The sequence below is a fragment of the Aquila chrysaetos genome, chromosome 23, assembly GCF_900496995.4.
Source record: "Aquila chrysaetos chrysaetos chromosome 23, bAquChr1.4, whole genome shotgun sequence".
NCBI classification, from domain to species: domain Eukaryota; kingdom Metazoa; phylum Chordata; class Aves; order Accipitriformes; family Accipitridae; genus Aquila; species Aquila chrysaetos.
The window spans coordinates 6,269,588-6,292,040 of NC_044026.1; the positions used below are offsets into that span (position 1 = coordinate 6,269,588).

Consider the following 22,453-nt stretch of genomic DNA (forward strand, 5'->3'; position numbering starts at 1 on the left):
TAGCAGCTATGTAAAAAAACCCCCTCCACCTCCAACACAAAGGTATTTTGCACGTGACAATCACTTCCACCCGTGCATCTCAGAGGTTTAAAAACATCGTTTTACTTCTTTGGATGCAAATACATTATAACATCATAGCCGTCCACAATTCCAGCCATCCCTGACTTTAACGGAAAGGCAGCACAGCAGCGTACATGCTAAGCAGAAAGAGGGACGTCCTCCTTCCCTGGCTCAGCACCACAACCACCAGCCGCGCACCAAGGCGGGAAAACACTCTGCCGTCAGAAACGCTTGACGAAGGCACCGGGCTGAGCCCCACGAGGGCCGAGGAACAGCAGCAGTGGTGGGACACAGCCGCTCTCCCCCATGAAGGAGGCAGGCTCGGAGGTGCCACCTCCAAAGCCACCAGGCTTCCAAAGTCATCTTTCCACAGCCCAGAGAACGGTGCAGGGGACCCGTTACCACACTCCCAGGGCGTATTTCTGCCTCCAAAGCCCCTCCACCCTACCTAGCTCTTCTTGCTTTCCTCAGAGCCTCAGGCCCTGAGGTGAGAGGTTGCAAAACTCTCGCTGTACAAACATGTCTTCCTGCGAGATGAGGCAGGAAGGGCAAAGTCCTGCAGGTGCGTGTGTGTGGGGAAGCAGGGATCCCGACGGCCTCCGAAACCTGCAGGGATCCTTATTCCTCCTCCTCCTCCTCCTCCTCCTCCTCACCTGAAGAAGAGGAAACGCGAAGACTACACTCGTTAAGGCAAACACAACGCCAGCCTTCGCCCCGCTCCTCCATGTTGCCGCCGCGCCGCCGGCACTGCGCATGCTCAGGGCCGCCGCCGCCGCGCCGCCGGCCGCTACGAGGCGCGGGCCGGCGGCCGCCGCTGGGCGGATGGAGGAGGAGGAGGAGGAAGATGGAGGCCGGGGAGCCGCGGGGAGGTCAGCGGCGGCGTCCGGCCGCTTCGTGCGGTGCCTTTACGCGGTGGGCTTCCTGGTAAGCGGGCAGGCGGGCTGCGGCGGCGGCGGTAGTGCCCTCCCGGAGCGGCCTGAGGCGGGCGGCCGTGCCTAAGAAGGGAAATCCTCCCCGCCTCACACCACCCCGCTGCCCGGCCCCACGGCTCCGGGGCGGCCCTTGTGAGGGGCCGTGCTGGAGGCAGAGGAGGGGGAACGGCCCCGCAGCCGGTTCCGGAGCCGTGAGGTCCCCTCGGGGTTGTCAGGGGATGCTGCAAAGCCCGAAGTCGGGCAGACACCCCCCCCCCCGGCTACCCGCGTCCCGTCTCGTAGCGGGCCTCCCGCCTTACGCTCCAGATAAAGCTGCTGGGTTTTGAGGTACATCACTTCGCTGCTTTTTTTTTGGAGTTGGAGCGTTTGTAGCGATAGTGGTTTGTAGCGGCCGTATTGTTTTATCCGTGCTAACAGTCGTGCAGTTTGATACGAAGGTCTGATTTTTATCCCGTGAATGAAATGGAATAGCGCAGCGCCCTTAAAGTTAAGTCTTGCCTTATGCTTATCAGAGAGCTGTTCCTTGTTTCCTTGAAATACCAGTGGTTGGTGTAAACCGAAAAAAAAAAAAAAATAATCCATGCTTCTTCTAGAAAAAAGCCCCTTACTGAAAGAATATAGTGTATAGACTTTAAAGAAGGTTTGTATTCTGTAGTGATTCATGAGCCTCGGGAAAATGTCATTTAATTAATTTAAAATTAAAAGGGATAACTTGGAAAATGACTACAAAACAAGTACAAATTTGCACTGTGAAATGTAGATCTATTCTCTTACCTGCCTTTAGGTTGGGCAGTAGAAACAATCTGGTTGGTTTGGGTCCTGGAGCAAATATTCCAGGGAAAGGTGTGTTAGGACGAGCTTTGCTTCTTAGCTTGCTTTTAAACACTGTGTTTTTCCAACTCTGTAATATCTTGCTGACCTAGAGCATGGAGTACACACTGAAATCAACCAAGAAGTGAGTGTCCTTTTAGAGGGTGTGAAGTGTAGTGAAATATCGTGATAAAGAGCTGTTGCCTGTGATGCAAGCTTCCTGTAACCAAGCAAATACAGCGTAGTTATTATTTGACATAAGAAATTATAGGTGAAATGAGCAATAACGACCCATTACACGATAGAGGTTAATGGGTCTTGCCCTACCTGCATGCCTATGACAAGTCTAGTGCTGCCAGGGTATATTCTGAGACTTGTCCTTTTTAATGTCTCTATCAATGACCTCAACGAGGTCATTGAACCTCTCATCAGGTTTGCAGGTGACACCTAAGTAGGCGGTGCAGTTTAGGAGGACCTAGACAGGCTGGATGGATGAGCTGACAGGAGCCTCGTGAAACTCAGCAAGGACTACTGCCAAGTCCTGCACTGGGGAAGGAAGAACCTCTTCCAAATATACAGGCTGGGGAGCAGCTCTGCTGGTAAGGTCCTGGTGGGGAGCAAGCTGAACGTTAGCCAGCAGTGTGCCCTGGGGGAGAGGCAGCCAGCAGCATCCTGGGCTGTGTGAACAGGGAAGCAAGCGGTCCTCCTTCACTCAGCGCTCATGAGGCTCCATCTAAAATACCATGTTCAGGTCGGAGGGAGTTCCCTGGAGGGCCACCAGGATGGTTGGCAGGGTGGAACGCCCTGTGAGAAGAGGCTGAGGGGAGCCCTGCAGCTGCCTTTCCATTGCCTGCGAGGAGGTTAACAGGAAGCTGGAACCAGGCTCCAGAGTGCGGTGCATGGCGAGAGAGAGAAGATCTTATTTCCAGTCAGAACCTCTTGTTTCAACTTAAGGAAAACCTTTGTCACCATGAGGACAGTCAAGCAGCAAGCAGGACAGGTTGCCAGAGAGGCTGTGCAGCCTTCATCCTTGGAGGTTTTCAAGACCCGACTGCATAAAGCCTTGAGCTACTAGGTCTGACCTCAGAGCTGGCCCTGCCATGAGCAGAAAACTGGACTGGAGACCTCCTGAGGTCTCTTCCAAGTGGCTTATTCTGTTATTCCATGATTGTGCATGCGAGTGCTTGGAATAGCTTATTGAGCCCTAAGATTGTGTTATTGAATATGTTCATAAGTTGTGTGGTCTGTTTGCTCATGCTAATGTCTTTAATAATGGTTCTAACCTTGCAAGTCTCAACTTCAACCATCAAAAGATACTTAATGACAGACTGTGAGAATTTTCTTATGCATTGATACAGTTATTCTGGCTTGGGCATACTATGAATGGCTAGTCTTGTTCAGCTCATGCAGTCACTGATAAAAGGTGGTCTTGCTCCAATAGATCTCTTCTGTAAGGTTCGGCTCTGGTATAGGACACTGTATGCTGTGCCAGGAGCATACAGTGAAAGAACTACTGGGGTCACTGTAGTTAGCTTAACAAAAGATAAAAAATCAAAAGGAATGAGTAGGAGATCCTTGTACTGCTCAGGATAGGCAGTGTCCTTTGCCCTCCTCTTACAAAAAGTTCTTCACTTATGATTTGCTTTTTTCTTTCTTTTTCTTTTTTTCATGTTTTTGTCTTTTCACTACATTTTGTAAGTTATACAGAAAGGCAGTCTGTAGGTAGGTTTAGATCTACCATAGCTTCTTCCCCATCGTGGTTGAGAGGTAAAATACTGTAAAGTTTCCCAATATACTCTCTTTGCACAAGTAAAAGTATTTTCAGGTGATTGAAATTACAGACTACTTTACATTTAAAATAATAGTACCAAGTACTTATTAAACAGATAAAGTTTAATAGATATTAAAGGAATACTAAATGTTTAAATAAATATATGCAGAATGATTGTATCTGGAGGGGTAAAGAGAATTGCTGTTTTCATAGTTTTAATTCCTCTGTGAGGCAATCCTTTATCTTTCAGTTTATGTGGTTTTGTAATTTTGTACATACAGGATGCATTGTAGAGGTTACAACATACCATCTTGGCCATGAAAAATTTTCTTTTAATCTTGTATCAATATGGAAATAAATTAAAATTTTTAAAAATATTGACTAAGCCAGGTTGCCACCATCTTTGTTATGATCAGTTACTAAAACTTTTTCTGCCTTCTTTTCAGGATTTATTTGGTGTGAGCATGGTTGTACCTTTAATGAACCTTCATATCAAATCTCTAGGAGCAAGTCATACAGTTGCTGGAATAATAGGTGAGTTGCAGTAATCGATTGATTTACCAAAGAATAAGATAATGTGAACTGGGTTATGCCTTACTGCACATTGGACGCTGTAACATAACTCTTCCTTGCTAGTAGCATAATAAAAAGTAAGGCCAATTTCCAAATAAAACTGTACGGGCAGCCATACTGTAAGACCTGTCCAGCCTTGCATGCTGACAGTAGCCCAAATCAGGTGCTTGGGAAAGAGCATTCTTGGAAAGAACAAGGAAGTCTTGCAGTAACACTTGTACAGATGCTTTTCAGCATCCAAGAATTTACAGTTTAGCAACTTTGAGAGACAGAGGCATTGCTTTTAGTTTCATTGTTATTTACAGATGTTGCAAACAGTACTTCTGCAGCTGGTTCTCCTGAGCTTTCCAATGCCTATGATTGCTCCCAGTTTGATTAAATTCCTTGCAGCTCCCTTTTGGCAAAATATTTATCATCTTCAAGGAGTGCTTACATGTAAATTCTGAAGATTTGGAATTTTATCTCGAAAAACGAAGCAGTAAGATGAAGTTGTGTGGTTGTAAAGTTCTTATTTATATCTTAAGGTACTGTTTATGGTTTGTAATGATAAAAATACAATATTCTTTATAGCTATGTGTGGTTGACATGGGCTCTGTTATTCAGTTTTTTATTACCTTGCTTTTTTATTTTGGGTGAGATTTAGCACTTTTCATGAAATAATTCTGGTTCTGCTATGAGTTGTCAGAGTATTACTTTAAGCAGTAATTCATCAAAAATACATTTTCATTTCAACAGTCTGCTTTGATTTTTAACTTTAAAAGAAACTGGGGTTTGAGGTGATTCCTTATAAATGAAAGAGACTGGCAGATGTTTCTCTCTGCTTCTCATTGCTGCTTCTCTTCCGTCACTAACTGCTGCTAAACTCTTAGCCTCCAAAATGAAAGAGTAGGGTCTGTGGTTTCTTCAGGGCTTCTGTGGTGCCTTGTAATAGGCTGAAGTGCCAAGTGGAAAGTAATCAGTGCCTCCCAGTAATGAAATTCTCTCCTGATTCTGAGAAAGCAATTATAAATGCCAAGGTCTGTTTTGTTTAATACACCATACAAAGCAACATCCTTCTACACTAAATAGTTTTACAAGTTTTCAGCATTTGGTTTTCTTTTTTTGTCATTCCTGAAACTGTTTCCTTGGTTATGTGCTAAACTCCACCCTTGGTTTGTCCTGCTCCCTCTTCCTATTCTTCTAGTAAATTATTCCCAGAATTCCTCTCATGGTTCCTCATTTAAAATTTTGTGCAGTTTTCATTTTTAAAAAAAAATAAGTTTAATTTTTAACATTGGTATTTTACTTGTTTATTTTAGGATCTCTCTATGGTATAATGCAACTATTTTCCAGCACATTTGTGGTGAGTTCTAACACTACATTCCTGAGTATGTTGGTATTTCTATGGATTTTAGGAGGAAAAAGGATGAGGCTAATAATAGTGTTTCTTGACATTTTGAAATTGTTTATAGTGTTCATATAAGCATTTTTTGTTGGAGGATCCAGTTTTTAGTTTGTGTGGGAAATGTTTGTTTCTTTCATAGGGAATTGCTAGATTTTTCAGAACTAAACAGAGTACAGTCTTTAGACAAAAACTACAATCCAGATTTGAGCTCAGATACGTTGCTGAGCACGTTACAGTCACACAGGGTTCTCTTCAGTGTTGCTGCTGGTAAAGCAGTTTCCTTTAATGCAGTAGCCGGTCCAAAAGGCAGTCTCACCAGTCACTGCTTCATAAACCTGTTATCTAGAATTTGCTTTCCCTGCTTAATGAGCAGTACCTTGTAATTTGCCATATGGCCTAAATTCATGCATTACGTCTTTGAGCTTTGTTTGGTTTTGTTTTCTATTAGCTTTTGATTTTTAACTTCCTAATCTAAGCAAGAGTGCAAAGACTAAACCTCTTGAATGCATGCTTTACCTATCAATACCTTAGACCCCTATGTTAGCTGGGAGCACCTTTAATATTACCCTGGTACCTCCTGGGTTTCAAGAGAGCAGATTTTGAGTGTCTCATGAAAAAACTGTTTCAAGGTTATTATGCAGGGCACGTGGGATAATTTGCTTCTATAATCCTGTGGCATTTTCTTTGAACTGCAAGACCATTGCCTACCTTCTTAAAAACCTACTTCCTGCTTGGAATCAAGCTGATTTATAAACATGCTATATGCGAGTTTACTGTTTGCCCTTCTCATAACTACTTCCTCCTTGTCTGCACTTAGATGACAAACTCTGTATAGCTAAGGTCATTCCTTTTAGGATGCTCAAAAAGTGTCTAGTACATAGCAACCATTGATGCAAACAAATATTTCTGGTTGGTTGTGATAACATTTTCAGAGGGCCCCTACTACTAATATTTCATGGTGTTTGTTTCAGGAATTTATTTTTAAAAGAGAGAAATTATTTTTAAAAAAGCTCTGCGCGTGACATTAAATGGAATCAGTTTCAGCAGGTGCACTGCCGGCAGGGCAGAACTCTGTTCATGACTTCCAGATTTTGAGCACTTAGGAATGTTGTGTAATAAGCTTATTAAGCTTTCACTGACAGTCCTTTGATCTCTTTTCTCAATTTAATTTAGAAGTACTGATTGTTCACTGTACATAGTTAAATGTTATAAAAAGCTAATCTTAATTTCCTGCTTTGTGAAAGGGCTGCTGGAGTGATATAGTAGGAAGACGGTATTCCCTGCTTGCTTGTATTCTTCTCAGTGCGCTGGGTTACTTCCTTCTTGGAACATCCACCACCGTGTTCCTGTTTGCCATTTCTAGAGTCCCTGTAGGTGAGTAAACACTTGGCATTTTGCAGTTTAAATTCCCTGTACTCTCAGCTTGAGAATGACTACTAAAGATATCATGGTATGTGGATGGCTGCATAGCATCATCACCCAGCAGCACCAGCTGAACCTTAGTAATGGAAAAATCTCTACAAATCAAACATTCATGTGACTTTTTCTGAAGATAATTTGAAATGTATACTCAACAACTGTCACAACTTTTACACCACCTTGAATGGCTGAATTTTATGAGAACAGGAGTGCAGCAATTCCTTGAAAGAGGCTATTGTCAGGTTAGTCATAACGGGTATACAATCTACCAGGTCACTACTGGAAATCTTGGCCTGCACTTGCAATGGAGAGTGGAATAATATGTGCATTATTGTTTTTCTCATGCTGAAAATATACCTCAAAGTGATACTACAAAATGTGGCTGAAATTTTAGGTCACTGCTTCAAGAGAATATTTCTGTTGTGCAAAAGCATGTATGTTTGCAGCACTGAAGCTAATTTTGTGCCAGGGTTTGTATCAGAGTTCTTAAAATAGCTGAACACCTATTGCATATATTCTGATATAATAAGTATCGCTATTACTATGAACATATCTACTAAAGGACATTTTTATGGCCCATAGTTTTGATTTAGGAACTGTTTATGCTGTTTCTTAATATAAAGACTATTTGCTAATGAATTATTTGGTTGATATTTGACTACTCAGTAGAGGTAATCCTTTTCAATGCTAACAGCACTTTGACTGTGACAGCATTGCCCTGGTCAGCGGGAAGGAACATAAGAAATTGCGTTATTAGTATTCCTGCAGTATGCTTACCCTTCTGTGCTTTTCTTTTGCCACCCACCAGTTTCCCGTATGAATTTGGTGTATTACAGTCCTGGAAATCTTCATACTCAGCAAACTTGGTACAGAGCTATGTTCATAAACAGTCAAGCCATTCCTCCTTAACCGTTACCCACCCACAAGTTCCTATTTTAGCAGCTTTTTTATTCCTAGTGTGCTTCAGCACTCAGCTTAGTTACTTCTTCTTTCAGCAGGGCTGCAGGAGCACTCCTTCAACACAGATGCCTGAATAATTTTGATTCCCAAGTCCATATCCTTGAACAGCCAGGATGATGGTCATGGCCCAACGTGCTGAATGAAGCTAGCATTGAAAAATTTGTGGTTAATGGAATCTTAAAAATAGCAGTCATACAGGTTTTGACCATTGATATTTCAGATAGCTTCTGTCATTTTCAATCTTTTGGACTGAGCAATACACGTTTACTATTTTGTTTATATTATGTTGCAGGTATTTTCAAACACACACTCTCCATCTCTAAAGCCCTGCTTTCTGACTTGGTTTCTGAGAGAGACCGCCCTTTAGTAATGGGACGCTTCAATGCAGCCTCTAGTGTGGGCTTCATTCTGGGACCTGTTGTTGGTGGCTACCTTACAGAGCTGGAAGATGGCTTTTATCAAACATCCTTCATCTGTGCCTGTATCTTCCTTTTGAATGCTGGTAAGTTGTATGTCATATTTTGCATCTTGGTTCCCTTCATTCCTCACTTTTGTATTTTTATGCCATTTGTAATACCTTGAATTCATGGTGCGTTTATCATCTATGGCATACATGTTCTGTATACTGATACTACCCTTTGAATTTGAACCTATGTGGAAGGGCGGGAATTTTGAAACAGGTAATGTCCAGATGCTTCTCCTTTGTATTGTATATATGACTTTTATATTCAGATGCGGGAATGGGAATTTTTAATATGCCCAAAGCTGAAGACTAGAAATCAGAATTTTGGCTTTAGCCTTTAGATTTGTTTATATGTTGCAAATGTGTCACCTCAGTGTTTTCCTTCCTTGCTTTCACCACATCTAGAATTGAACTGATACTGTGAATAACACTAGACTTAATCTTCATAATTTTTTAAAGTGAAATGATTGTCAAAGTCCTTTTTTGAATTTTGATCCTTACACTAAGTAAACTTACAATCAGACGAATGTCTTCCATGTAAAACTAATGCAATTGAATGAAATCAACTAATTTCTTGGTCTACATAGGTCTTGTCTGGATGTTACCCTGGAGTGAAGAAAACACTGGCAATAGGGAACATCAACGAGGCAACAAAGGAACAGACAGTTTTTCAGCAAAAGCAAATCGTGACCTGCACTTGAAATCAGCAAGTAATGGAGCTATGGCAAGGGATAGTCTTTTCCAGTCTCCGTGGATCCAAGTTGCAACGGTGCTGAAGAGGATTAAAGGAATTGCGTGCTCTGATCTGTGGGATATATTTTTAGTGCGGTTGCTGATGTCTGTTGCTATACTGCTGTACTATAGTAATTTTAGTCTGGCCTTGGAGGAGCGATTTGGGGTGAAACCCTTGTTCGCTGGATACCTAATGAGCTATAGCAGTGCACTAGGAGTCCTGGCTGGTTGTCTGCTCGGACCAATAACAAGACTCTATCAGCACAACACTTACAGAATTTTGTTGCACTCCAGCACTCTTACCTGCACATTGATTCTCCTGTATGCGTCAGCGCTGAGCATATGGATGGTCATTTTGTCTTCCACATTCTTAGCCTTTTCAACTACTATAGGTCGTACTTGTATCATTGATCTTGAATTGACCATTGGTGGGAATGAGGCCAGCGGTACGCTCCTAGGTGTTGGACAGTCTGTGACATCAGTGGGACGTATAGTTGCCCCGCTCCTTTCTGGAATTGCTCAGGAGTTCAGTCCTTGTGGCCCCCCAAGTCTAGGGGTTGGACTAGCTTTAGTAGCTATTCTGATAATGAACGCTAACAAACAAAAATACTGTAGCCATGGATACGTTAAATTAAAAAATCAATAGCTGCAAAGTTGGATTGCATAGAGATATCTTGCAGGAGAGGCAAAGTGAATCAACCTGGGGTGATGCTTACACCTGCCAGACTTTACAGTAGTAACAGGATCTTTTAAGAGGGCACATTATGTTCATGTGGAGGCAAGTACGTATAAATATTTCTGCTGCAGGGATGTTAACGCTAGACAAATGTTACTCTAACTACTACCACGAGAACACTTGCGAGAGGGACAGATGTTGCTGTATTGTACTGGCTGGGATTTTTTTAGGAATTTTTAAACTTTTTGGAGGGAAAAAAAGCATTACATGAAATACACAAATCCTGCTTGTAGCTCACATTTGAAACAGTGTTTAGATTGATAGATTGTTAAAAGTCAGAAGCTGTTTCTTATTATTTAATCAGAATTTTTATTGTTTAATCAGAAGGAGAATTTGCAATGTAGCTCATTAGCCTTAATTTCTTATGCGGTGGTCTGCTGCCATTTGTCTGCTGTAACGGTAGCTTAATTAACAGGGTGTTTGCTTATGTGATTTTGTTAAGCATACTTTCTCTACAAAACTTGCTGCACAGCATGATTAGGCACCTTGGGGTAGCCATCCAACCCCTGCTGATTCCTGGTCTTTCCCAGGTAACAAAATTGGGTATATGCTAACTTCATGTATTAGAAGGCCTAAAATGGACAATTTTAGAATAACATGGCATCATTCAGACTGAAACTGAGACTGAATGTAAGCTTTATTGAAACTTGAACTGGTGGTTTCTGTTTAGTAGTAACTTCTACTGAGCAACTTTGTCATAAATTATTTGTTAATGTTTCCTGTGCAATTTTTCCATCATTTTAAGAATAAATTTGCTTCTTAATTCTTTTGAATGACTGTTAAAGGTGAGCTGGAGCAACTAGCAGTACCTCATGGATCTGGATTAATGCATTCTCTCTCATCTCTGGAGGCATAAGTGACATTTCAGTGACAAGAAAGACTGTTTATTTGTTGGTATTTTAGTCTTCATTTGTCTGCACTGCTTAACTAATGAGAGGTTACTCTCAGAGCTATACGGAGAGTTGTAGCACTCTCCTGTGCTATTTACTGTTCAAGCTCATATTACTTGCCAGTCACCACTGTTTGCATTTCATTTGAAACATATGAAAAATGTATTTTGTACTGCCAACGTTCCATATGCTTTTCCTAGTGTTACTTGATGAAAGTACAAAGTCAACTATGTATAATTGTTGGGGGGATTTTTTGATTAAAAACAATTCAGTTATCTCCTTGAACACATCCATGCAAATAGCATTGCTGTTTCAGGAGAGTCATAGATGGTGTTTTGCATTTTTAATTTTTTTTTATTCTTTACCTTTTCCAGTGCCTGCTGTCATTTAAAGCCTTGTTGAAACCTCAGTGATTCCAGTGGCAGCACTATGGGAACATGTATAGAATTCTGAGTTGTTTTAATTTTATATATTGACATAATGAGTGTGTGTCTTATTACTGCTATGATTTCAGTACGTATCCTCAGAGTTCCTTATTGTAATAATCTGTGTTTAATTTCTCCCTCGGAACTTGAGGCATTTTCCATCTTTTAAAATTTTTTTTTTTTTTTTTACATAAAACCACCCTTCTGTAAGTCAGGGACTTCAGTTTTACAGCTACAGCAAGGGGTGAAGGAAAAGGGTAGGAAAAAAAAACTTGAAAATTAATATATATGAAAGATTTAGTAGTTTTTACTATAGTTGTTGGTTACATGAGGTAACATAACATTTCCCCTTCTAAGTTGCTGCACTGATGAAAGCTGAATTCTGTAAACACCATAAAATTCAGTTTATACTAACATATACAGCTGCCTGAATATTGCTTTTCTGCTTATAAAAACTTCAAAACTTCACTGTTTCTGTTATACATCAGTGAAAAAAGTGCTTTCCACAATCAGCAGATATTTTTATTTTGAAAAATAGTTCTCCATATACACTAAATAAAAATGAAATTAAATAATTGAATTGAGAAATCTGTGGAAGGCTGTGGTCTCAGGGACACGTTACAACTGATGTTACAGAAAAAAGTTTTTTACTTGTAGGCCAAAATGATTTCTGAAGTGCTGCAGAAATGTTTCTTCTTTGTAAAGCCTCAGTTACAGAAAAGTTGCTCCCCTCTTTTTTTTTTTCTTTTTTTTTAAGGGATAGAAATAAAATGAAGTGACATTCCATGTCTATCATTTTGTCGCTGTGTTTTTTCCCCTCTTCCTCTGCTGAAACTAGGGCACAAAACAGAGGTGGTCACCATGAAGTGCAGATTTTATTTTTTTTTTCCAAGCTGTTCCTTAAAATGATCATTTGAATCTACATACTTTTCACATAAAAGACACAGGAGCCAAGGATTCAACCAAGACATGGCTTGACAGTGAATGAAAAAGAAGTAAAAGAAAATGGAGAACTTAGCAGTTTTGAGATGGAGTGCTTAAAGCTACTGTTCCTATTGCTTGGAGACCACGTTTGGATCCCCGGTGTTGTCTCTTAGTTGCCATCCCCATACAAGTTCAGAGACTGATGAATAAATGACATCCCTGGAGATGAGGAGCTGTGACTCCCCCTTTTAAGTTGTGGGAGGAGCAGTTGCAGCCATTTTTGGCTTCAGTCTAGTGGCTTTACTGAATTACTCAGCAGTTTCTTGAATCCAGTGGTGGTATCTGAAGACTGTAACAAAACAGAGATCTGAGTATGGACTAAAGAGAAAGTTTCTACCTGCAAATTACTATAAATTAAGATTTTTCTCTTGCTTGCTGTTACTTTAGTTTTGGGTTGGTTTTCTTGGGCTTCTAGGCAGGGTTGGGTTTTGGGGGTTTTTTTTTTGCTTTTTACCTTTTGAAATTCTCACTTTTTTAACCGTGACTACTTTTCTGACCTTTATGATCAGCTGATGTTGAAGACGCTGTGTATACAATATAGTAATTTATTTCTGTAAAACAGCTGGTAGCATATATGTACTGATTTTGTTGCTTTTAAATGATGAAGCAAATGTAAGATTTATTCCATGTTGGTGTACGCTGCATACATTTGAAGAGATCCTTTATAAACATACCAGTTCTGCAGATTTGAGTTTCTTGTCCTCTTTTCTTTTAGCTGAATTTACTTGTTGCAGCACCATCCTAGAAGTCAGTACGATTCTCATCTTCTGAGAACAGGTTGATTATTGAGCAGATAATGCAGCAACAAAATGGGACAAGCGTTGCTTACTAACTGGCTTGCTCATTACTTCAGGCACTCTGTAATGCCATCCCGTTCTAGCTGATGGGAAGCTCTGTGGGTCTGTTCAGGTGCTGCCAGCCCCCATTTGGTTATGGGTGCTGTGTAATACCCCGGGTAAGTGACGCTTTATAGCTTGGTGCTTTGGGATTTGAAAACCCAAGACTTGACTGTGCTGTTATTGCTATAATTTTAAATTCATGCTATATTGCTATAATTCATTCACAAAGATCGTGAATCTTGTAAGGGAGTATATTGGAGCCTGAACTCTGAGAATGAAATGATTGTGAGTAGAGCTCAGTCTTTCTCATAAAAATGAAAAGAGTTTTGTAGAGCCTGTTTTAAAGGGAAGTCTTGAAAAGTATCTGTTAACTTACAAAGAGAAAGGAAGCCAAATTTCTAGTTATTTTAAATCCTAAATTAGCATCAAAGAACTATTTTTGAGATGTGCTACACGATAGGAACTGCTCTTCCATTCTGTCAAATTTGTAATAAATAGGAGGTCTTAGATACAAAAAATAAATGAAGTGAACTGCAGTATTTAAAATGCCTTTTCCTCTTTGTGGCAAAAAAATCCTTTTGAAACAAAACCTGTGGCAATTAGGGTGCAGTTGTTAAGTGACAAATTTAAACCTGAGCACATTTCAGATCATGAACCAGTGAGACTCACCAAAGCAGCCAGTGTAACTATTGCTTTCCCTTCTGCAGTCTTTGCAATCTTAGTCCCTCATATTCTGTCAAATCTCACAGGATAAAAAGGCTTCCAAAGCATGTCAGTGCTGTGTGGGAACCGCATCAGTGTTTGCCGACTTGGGAGAGGAATGATGTTAACCCAATCTCCCATCGTGTTGTCCTGTTAGAAGATCTGTCTACCACCTGCAAGAAGAATTCTTCCGATGGGTAAGATTCTCAAGTGGCGCAGCACAGTATCCAAGAGGGACAATTTTCTGCCCCAACTTTGATTAACTCCCAAATGCTAAGGTTCCTTCAACTATTCAGGGGAGAATTAAGCTGCCATGTGGTTGGTTTTTTTTATAAGTAGCTCCCCATTTAGCTGGCTGTCTAATAAATAGAGGAAGATGAAACTCTTTGACTTGATAGTTGTAAGACATCTTCCTCATGGTTGTTCACACAACCGAGAGTGTCAAGCACAGCTGCAGGTTTATCTAGAAAGTGCAAGTTATATCATGATCTACTAAAACAGGAGATTAAAAAAAGGACTGTTAGTCCTCCTATCTCTCCCAGATTTAAATAGCATCTGAATCCGGGCAGTGTATGACCTCTCTCTCTACTCTGTCCTAAAGCAGTTTCTCCTTCTCATGCTTGGACTTGATACCCCCTCCATCAGGTTTTCCAGCCCTCGCCTCCAATCTCTGGTTGGCCTGGCTGGGGCTGGGTATTGCAGATGTTTTAAGCATATTCAGAAGCATATTTTTATAGGCTCGGAGCTGTTGTAGTACAAAAAACATTCCTCCAGCCAATTTCAAAATCCTTCCTCTTTTCTTCAGGAGCTGGGGGATGTTGGCAGAACTTAAGACAATTTTGGAAACGGTGACCAGCCGAAGCATTTATTGCAGTGTCAGCCTTCAAGTGTTGCTGGTGTCTGGAATTGGTGGACTTGGCATCTCTTGAAAAAGGTGGTGCAGGGTGCACCGTGTTTGCTCCCAGAGACGCCAAGATACTCTTTGTAACAGCATGCATGTTATTTTGGCCAAATTTTGAACTTTGTTTCTCCATGTGATTTCTATGTGGCTTCAGTGGAGAAGGATATTTTCAAGTTTCTAAATTGTCATGCAGTATGGTTTTCTTTTGTCAAACACCTGTGCTTTCAGTGGAGCTTGCATTATACTTTAGTACCAAGTAGGACAGCCCCTAAAATTTTGCCTCTTATGGCAAATTATTCTCATTTTCAAATATCTGCTTAAAACAGATAACTGGATGTCTATCTACTCTCTAGCCCATGCTATACCTACTTTCTTACCCTACTTACTTTCAATTTGTAGGCTTCTCAGCAGCTGAAGGGGGAAAGAAATTCTCAGAAAACCCTAATTCAGAGTGTAACATATATATTTTCCTACTGTCCCTAAAACTGGACAACTGGGCATTGTGCTTCCTCACCAAGGCAGTAAAATATCAATACTACAGACCGTACCGGGGATCTGGAAACAAAAAAAAAATTGTCTGTGGATTTGGCGAGTTTCCCAGTCACTGCTGAAGATGTGGTTTCCTGAAAAAGTGAAACGCATGGCCCCAGTCAATACATGACTTTCCCCATCAGGTGGTGCTCGAGGACAGATTTATTGGGCATTTCATTCTCCAGCAGACAAACCCTCTTTGATACATGAAGGAAACGTCTCCCCTGCAAGCTAAAGGTAAATGGGCCTTTTAGAAAGATCAAAAAGTGCTATTGAACTTGGTTTTCCTTTGCAGGAAAAGGAAAAAAAAAAGATAGGAATAGAAAGATCAAAAAGCGCTATTGAACTTGTTTTTCCTTTGCAGGAAAAGGAAAAAAAAAAAAAGGTAAGAAAAGGCAAACCTCTGACCTAAACCAGAACAAGAGTTGACTGAGAAGGGCAACCTGGGGGACAGCCTGTGTCACCTGCTGCTGTCATTGCTACGGAAAAGGAGAACACCCAGGAAAGCAGCTTCCCAGAGGCGATGAGGGTCTGACCCAGCGGTGGTGGAACAGAGCCTGAAAAGGGTGGGAGGAGCAGGAGCGAGAAGGGAGAGAGCACTTGCAAGGAGAACAAGAGTCCCAGGAGATCTGTGATTTCTGCTTCACAGTGTAACCGCGCTGGAGATCTGCCTTGACGCTTCTATTCTGTGGATCTCAAAGTGCTTTCAAAAGGCAACAACGTGCTAGCGTGTTTTGAAGCACCAAGAGCTTAAGACCGTATTTCATAAAAATGACCTCCAACTGGATGCGCTTGTACTATGGGGCATCCTCTTTTAAGTACCAATGATCTGAGCATGCACTGTACTAACGGACAACCAGCAAAGCAGTAAGGTTCCTGAAGCCTGCGTTCATTATTTAAAACTGTGCCATAAAAAAATGACACCCATTTAAAAAAAACAAAAGGCAGCTTTCCCCAGGTACAAGCCAACTGCTTGGTCATTTACCAGCGCATGAATGAGGAAGCTCCACAGGGAGTAAACTAAATGTTGATGTGCAACACTTCACATTTATTTATTTATTTGGTCAGATTTCAGACGGGCCTGATACAAAACACCTAATCTAAACAGTCTGATCTGCAAGGAGGATGTGGTTTCAAAACAGAAAGAAGCCTTGAGTTTAGATTTCATATTCAAACATGATCCCAATAATGCAGTGACAGAGTACTCTGACAATTTTACTGATGAAACGTATTTTCCTGTTGAAAGACAAATTCAAATTTGCTTTTAATGCTTGCTGGTTTTGTTTGAATCCAGTTTTATTTCCAAACAGGAGATGATCATTAAAAAATAGTTAAGTATTGCCTTCCACAAAAATCATTTGTTGAGAATAGCCATGAACATTTGACTGAGATTTCTAGGGTCCACATAGCCATCCCTCTGCAGCTTAGACTTTGCATTTGACACACAGCAGAAACTTCCATAGCTGGAACAAAGGAAAAAGACTAAAAGACCTGTGCCAATAAAGGAGTTTAGGAAGGTTTGACATTTCAAATACATACATGAAATAAATATTTTGGTAAAGCTGTTAGAAGAAGGAAAGTCTTAAATCCCCATTTATAAAACTGATTTATCAACCCCACCCGTGAACCTTTGAAAGAAATCTACCCTGTGATTTTAAAAGGAAATTGTTTTTTAATAGTTCTTTCAAAACAAGCTTAAATAAAAAAAAAAGAATCTTATTGCCCACAGATGTAGAAATGTGCTAATGAAAAAGAAAGTTATGATTTCACAGTGTACATTCTTCAACGAAAGTTATCAATCTTGTAACAAGTAGAATGAAAATTATTTCTGCATTGTGCTGAAATGTGTATCTGTGCTAAAGCAAGCTCAAAACTTAAGACAGCTTAAGTGGGACAGAAAGTGCAAATTCCTGAGAGCTACAGTTAAGTATAATTTATTTTAATGCACCCTCCCTTCCCATATGCACTCAAATGGCAGCCATTTACGCTAGGATGAAGAAGTCCGTGTTTCTTATGGGTGTTATTAAGGTGCATAGTGACTTCAGCTGACTCCAGGGCCCTGCTGTGCTACTTTTCTGTACAAACAAATCAAACGGAACATTTTTTGTTCCTTGGAGTGCATAGCTCAGACAAAAGATTATCTTCCCCCTTTTACAGATGAGGGAACAAAAGGAAAACAAGTTGACCAGGGTCACAAGCGTGAGTAAACAAGCTTTCTTGAGTCTCAGTGGTCCCTGCCTCAAACAGGAGACTGCTCACATTGTCTACGTGTAGCGCTCTGCAACTATTCTACTGCTGTGTTTGCACTGCAACCAAGAAACTAAGGTGCAAAAAGCAATTTTGAATAACAACATTATTTATCCGCTTGAAGTTTTCTCTTTTTAGGGCTTCTGGTGTCCTGCTAGGTGCTCTCAGCTCTTATTGACATTAGTGAAAGTCAAGGTAATTCAGATTTCCTTTGGTGATCCTCAGTACCTATCAAAGGTAACATATTGCCAAAAATTCAAAAAGCAAAAATTCAAGCTATTCAGGTCTCGTCTCTGTTGCAACTCCTTTCTATAAAGTGTATTTGCAATTCTGTTCCTACAGCTTGTTCCTTCTCTTCTTCCTCTTTTTTCTGCATTACAGCTCTTCGAACAAACTGGGCTTCAGGAATATATTTATTCTTCTTACAAAGTCTATATGATAGGTGCATTGTGCAATTTTCAGTGTTACTCATATTAAAGCTCTGGTTAAAACAAGTATTATTGGATTATAAATAAAATCTGAAATGATATAAAATTTTTTTAAGAACCCATTCATCACTGGACCTTCAACAATGATTTTCAATGGATAACTGGGTATTGAACCTGCATGACTCGGTTCCACAAGAGATAATGTGATAAGGCACATTTCCATCCTATCTTAATAGTGGAAATAATGTAATTAAAGCATTGCCATAAGTTATTTATAAAAGAGATTAATTTTTCTTATGTCTTCAGCTTCGCAATTGCTCCAGTATTCTTTTCGCTCAGTTAATGACAATGACTTTGCCCAAATGGAAGTGGTTAGATCCACACTGAGGCTTGGTTTTGGTTTTTTTACTGTATCCCATATTCTGATCGGATAGTTTAGAACCCTAATTCGATACGTCTATGGTTTATTACCAATAGTTCCCTTTGTGCTATATTCAGTACGGCTGGTTCTCAGGCTTATTTCTCTGCCTTTCCCCTTGCGATGCCTGCCTAACTAACCGTGGTGGTGGCACGGGCCGTGCTGAGCCGTGGTCTGCAGTCAAATCTTCCCTGCTCAAAGTGCCAAATCTTGGTCTCGTCAGCAGCGGCTGCCTGAACCCAACGGATGGCTGCGGCACGGCGCTCGGCTCCTGCTGCTCTCCTCGTCCCGCCTGGCTCCCGTCAACTTCGTTCTTCCACTCCACCCTGAACTCAGGCGCTGGCCTCTGCTGTCTCAGTCTCTGGTCTCTCAAGATTTTCCCAGCTCTGGGTCTTAAATTGAGCACTGTGGTAGCGGCATCCAACTCAGAGTCACTGCTGTCGCCCACTGTTAATTGAAAACAAAATTTAAATTTTAGGCGCAGAGTATTACTCTTTCAGGAGTATTCAAATAACAGCACACTGAGCACTAGCACACATAGAAGAAAGTTTCCCCGTGTTTCCTAGATTTGGTGCTTTCTGATTAGACCCAGTAACAGACACTTAACTCTGCCAGGACAGAAGATAGATTTGACTTTCCAAACATCCCTCCCCTCAAACTGTGACTTTTAGAAAGCCCTCACTCAGCTGCTGCTTAAGCACCAAGTGCCCAAGTGTTTGAGTTGGCATTTCCCCAGTTCTGGCTCTGGACATGGAAAAACCTGTCTCTCTCTGAACTACCTGGGGTCTAGTCCCCGCTTACGTCCACGCAGGATACAAAAAATGACATTTCTCACCCCCACATCCCATGAAATCTAATCTGAGAGGCATTTCCAGAGCACGACACGTACAGGAGCTCTAGAGACTCGACTTTGGAAAAGGAACGTCAATACTCCACGGAGCAAAGGCTCTCCCAAGGTCAATGTACAGATGGGAGGAAACACCCTGTCCTTAATACGCCTGAATGTCAGATATCAAAGAAAATCCACAGGGCAAATCTCACAGGCTGCAAGCGCTGCAGACTCCTTCACCCCCTCACAGCAGGGTAGAAAATGGTCAAAGGAAAGCTGGCATAATCCTTCAGGGAATGCACTTAAATGATCGTTATCAGGTAAACCAAGCTGGAAACTTTCTGGATGTGTACATGTGCATGTATTTTCCCCAGCAGCCTTCTTTTAAATTGATTAACGTCTTCATCAAAACTTGAACACTTCGGTCATTTGATAATCATTTTAACAATCATTTATGAATGCCTCAGATTTGTTCTTACACTTAAGTCAGATACGATGTTTTAAACATATCAAAGCACAGAATTGTGTATTGCGCAACTGTCGTAAGAACAACTTCCATTAGTAGCCTACGTGTCATTTCTTTTAAAAAGGTGAGGAAGGGGTCAACAAAATATATCAGCACTTAATTGTCCATTCACCCAGATAATTATATATCAAGGAAGGTCTTCATCAGACTGTGTTTGCAGGCTTTTTCTCCCCTAAATATGTCAAATAATATATTTTTTGACAATTGAATAATCTGGAGGCACATTTCCTCTTTAATTCTAGGTGACAGTAGGTGACCTCTGCATACATAACTACAGAATAAAAGGCATCCTACATTCAGGAGAGCAAAGATGTAATTATTAACAGACAAAAACATGGCCTATTGCTAAATGAATTTTGAAGAGTGGGAAACTAATTGGGGTAGGGATCAGGACATTTTAGTGACTGTGCAGAGATTTAATCTTCCAGCAAGAGATCTTGATGGTTGCTTGTCATGAAAGGAAATGCTCCTGAGCATGGTATAAGCATGGTAATGCAACCGGTAATAATTTAAAGTAATACAGAGAATTGGGCAAAGTTTTCACATCAAATGGTTGTCTTCCTCCAGAATTTTTATTTTTTTGTTAGAATTCAAGAAGCCCAATATAAAACATCTGTGAGTTTAGGCAGAAAAAAAAAATAATTGACATTTTGGTTGTAAATCGCAGCATTTTGAGAAGTTCTTCATGAGAACTATAAACCAGACCTCATGGCCTCTCTCTGGTTTGGTTCTCAGAGCAGTGTCCTCTACCCTGACCCCAGTGATAAAAGAAACCAAATATGCTTATAATCCAAGAGGGAGATCAGGACATTGTGGAATAAAGACAAGGAGAATGAGCCATGGCAGTGTTTCTGGTGCAGAAGTGCTTCAGGCTGCTGCCTGCTCACAGGAGGAGATGTGCTGGGAGGATTATGCCACAACGGCATTTGAGCTGAGAAAAGCCCACAAGACTCTGCTTGCTGTGGTATTTCTCTACGCTCAAGTACCTACTTCAGGACCCATTGCTTTTAATGCTCTAAGAATATCCAACACCTAGAAATATGCTAAGAAGGTATTTACTCTAGAATGAAAGCACGTGGATGTGAAACTTTTAATATTTATTTGAAAATTAACATGCTGATTTCTCTACGTCATCCCTAGAAAAACCTTCCTTCTACGTAGGCAAAATGACTGCAGCACAGTAAGAGACAGCAGAAAAGTTTTCATTACCTCTGGAAGATGTTTTATTTCTCACTCGTAGTTTCTCTGGGAGTTTAGTGTTTTTAGGAAGTGAAAGGAATCTTTTTGTATTTGCAGCTGCCTGTGTGCAAAGAAATACAAGAAATGCTAAGTTACTGCAGACTGAAATACCTGCATAATGCATTTTAAGATACATGACTGAGGCTTGAATGGGTTTATGTAGCTAAAGGGCTGGAGAGTAGTTTGGGATTAGCTAATATGTGATCTTTTACTACACACTCAGGTTAACGCTGATTGCTGGTTGAGGTCTGTGCTAACTAAGGTAAAGACTGAGTAATCTCAAGCAGCTTAATCAAAGGAAAGTCTGGTGATATGCCCTCTGAGATCAAAGTTAATAAATGTATGCTCTCTAACCTCAACCTTACCTGTAGAGGTTTTCCTAAGGAAGGCAAACGCTGCAAGCATGGCATCACTTCATGCAACTCCACTTTGAAACTTTTTATTAGTCAGCTGCAAAAATTAGGTTGAGACTGAAGCTCTGGCACAAGAACTAATCTGTATTCTGATCCTGCAAGCGCTTTATACATATAAATGACTTTATACAGTTGACTAGTCACACTGAAGTTGATGGGGAAGTTAGGCACCAGCGTGATCATTTAACAGTTCAGGGCATAAAATCCTTGTTTTCCCAAGACTAAGCTCGAAAGGCCCTGGGAGCAGAGCACACCTCATGCTTCCTGGAACATGAGAGGTACTTTCCAGGACAAGTTGCTTTATTTTAAAATTCAAAAGTTTCTCAAGGGCATCCTTTCTTACATTTGGTACCAAGATTTTTTAAAACCTTTACAGTCTACCAGCTCTCCTCTGCTTGTACCCTTCATTGCTGCACGCTCAAAGGGAACCTGAAAGGAAATTTATTTTCCATGAGAGATTTTTCTTCTTCGGATAGAGTTGTGCTGCTCAGGACCACTATGCTTCCCTCTGTGGTGGATTTATCCAAGGATAATTATTTTTAAAATTATAGCCTGTGCATTTTAAAAAGCTGTCAGACACCCTGTTTCTCTCCCTGCCCCAAAAAGTCTCAATCCTGTTGAGTCTCTTCATTATTCCACCTAGTAAATCATTTATTTGTATGACAAAGACAACATACGTAACTGTGGTTGAGAGGGGAAAAAATCATTCAGGAACGGACTTATTGTCACAATTAGCACCACAGTAGCCCTGCTAATGATCACAAATGAGATATAGCACTTATTGGAGACATCATTCCAGCCTCAGCTGCTGAAGGAGAACTCAATCAATGAAAACAACAGTCACTAGGTATTCCTGTAACATGAAAATACATGTTTATAGGATGGTTAATTTCCCTGATACCTAAAATGGGAAGGTGATTTGGGGGATCAGCTTCCCTGCTGAATCAGTGTGCTCCATTCAACTATGGTCTGAAGTTTACAGCGAAAGTATCGCAGGATTGCCTCAGAGCCAAGTATTATCGTGCCACAGCATTTCTTGTAGGCAGAGGGGGTTTTCCTATTCTGTGTCAAAACCTGAAGTCCTGACTACATTTTATGACTACTAAAGAGCCCACAACATTTTTCAAACGAAGAGCTCACTCTGACTCGATTAGAAGTTCTCTTTCCCATATTTTGGAGCATACTGTAAGTAGTTTGTCTAGCTCAAAGTCATTTTCGACTTTGATCATCCACGCTTCATC

General features: G+C 40.8%; 3 protein-coding genes across 3 annotated transcripts in view; 1 reads left to right on the forward strand and 2 right to left on the reverse strand.

The window, feature by feature from the left end:
- Positions 1–822, reverse strand: part of TMEM182 (transmembrane protein 182) — a 32,339-nt gene extending 31,517 nt beyond the window's left edge. Inside the window, exon 1 of the mRNA XM_029998978.1 lies at positions 714–822. Coding sequence (XP_029854838.1) covers positions 714–815 — 102 coding nt within the window. The 5' untranslated portion in view covers positions 816–822. The remainder of the gene's footprint in view (positions 1–713) is intronic.
- A 17-nt stretch (positions 823–839) lies between these two features.
- MFSD9 (major facilitator superfamily domain containing 9) lies at positions 840–12,825 on the forward strand. The gene is made up of 6 exons (XM_029998975.1): positions 840–984; positions 4,020–4,107; positions 5,445–5,488; positions 6,775–6,904; positions 8,202–8,411; positions 8,960–12,825. Exons 1-6 carry the CDS (start codon positions 883–885, stop codon positions 9,748–9,750), a joined length of 1,365 nt encoding a protein of 454 aa, XP_029854835.1. The 5' UTR covers positions 840–882; the 3' UTR covers positions 9,751–12,825.
- Positions 12,826–16,139: 3,314 nt separating this feature from the next.
- The window catches only part of SLC9A2 (solute carrier family 9 member A2), a 34,563-nt gene continuing 28,249 nt past the window's right edge, over positions 16,140–22,453 (reverse strand). Inside the window, exons 11-12 of the mRNA XM_029999103.2 lie at positions 20,770–20,860; positions 16,140–18,652 (exon numbers count right to left, since the gene is read on the reverse strand). Of these exons, the coding sequence (XP_029854963.1) occupies positions 18,282–18,652; positions 20,770–20,860 (462 nt within the window). The 3' untranslated portion in view covers positions 16,140–18,281. The remainder of the gene's footprint in view (positions 18,653–20,769; positions 20,861–22,453) is intronic.

Bases quoted from the DNA above. Each gene is read 5' to 3' on its own strand.
- MFSD9 (XM_029998975.1), top strand. From the start codon at position 883: ATGGAGGAGGAGGAGGAGGAAGATGGAGGCCGGGGAGCCGCGGGGAGG. The intron at 4,108-5,444 runs GTGAGTTGCAGT...TGTTTATTTTAG, and splicing joins TACAGTTGCTGGAATAATAG to GATCTCTCTATGGTATAATG. The intron at 6,905-8,201 runs GTGAGTAAACAC...ATTATGTTGCAG, and splicing joins CATTTCTAGAGTCCCTGTAG to GTATTTTCAAACACACACTC.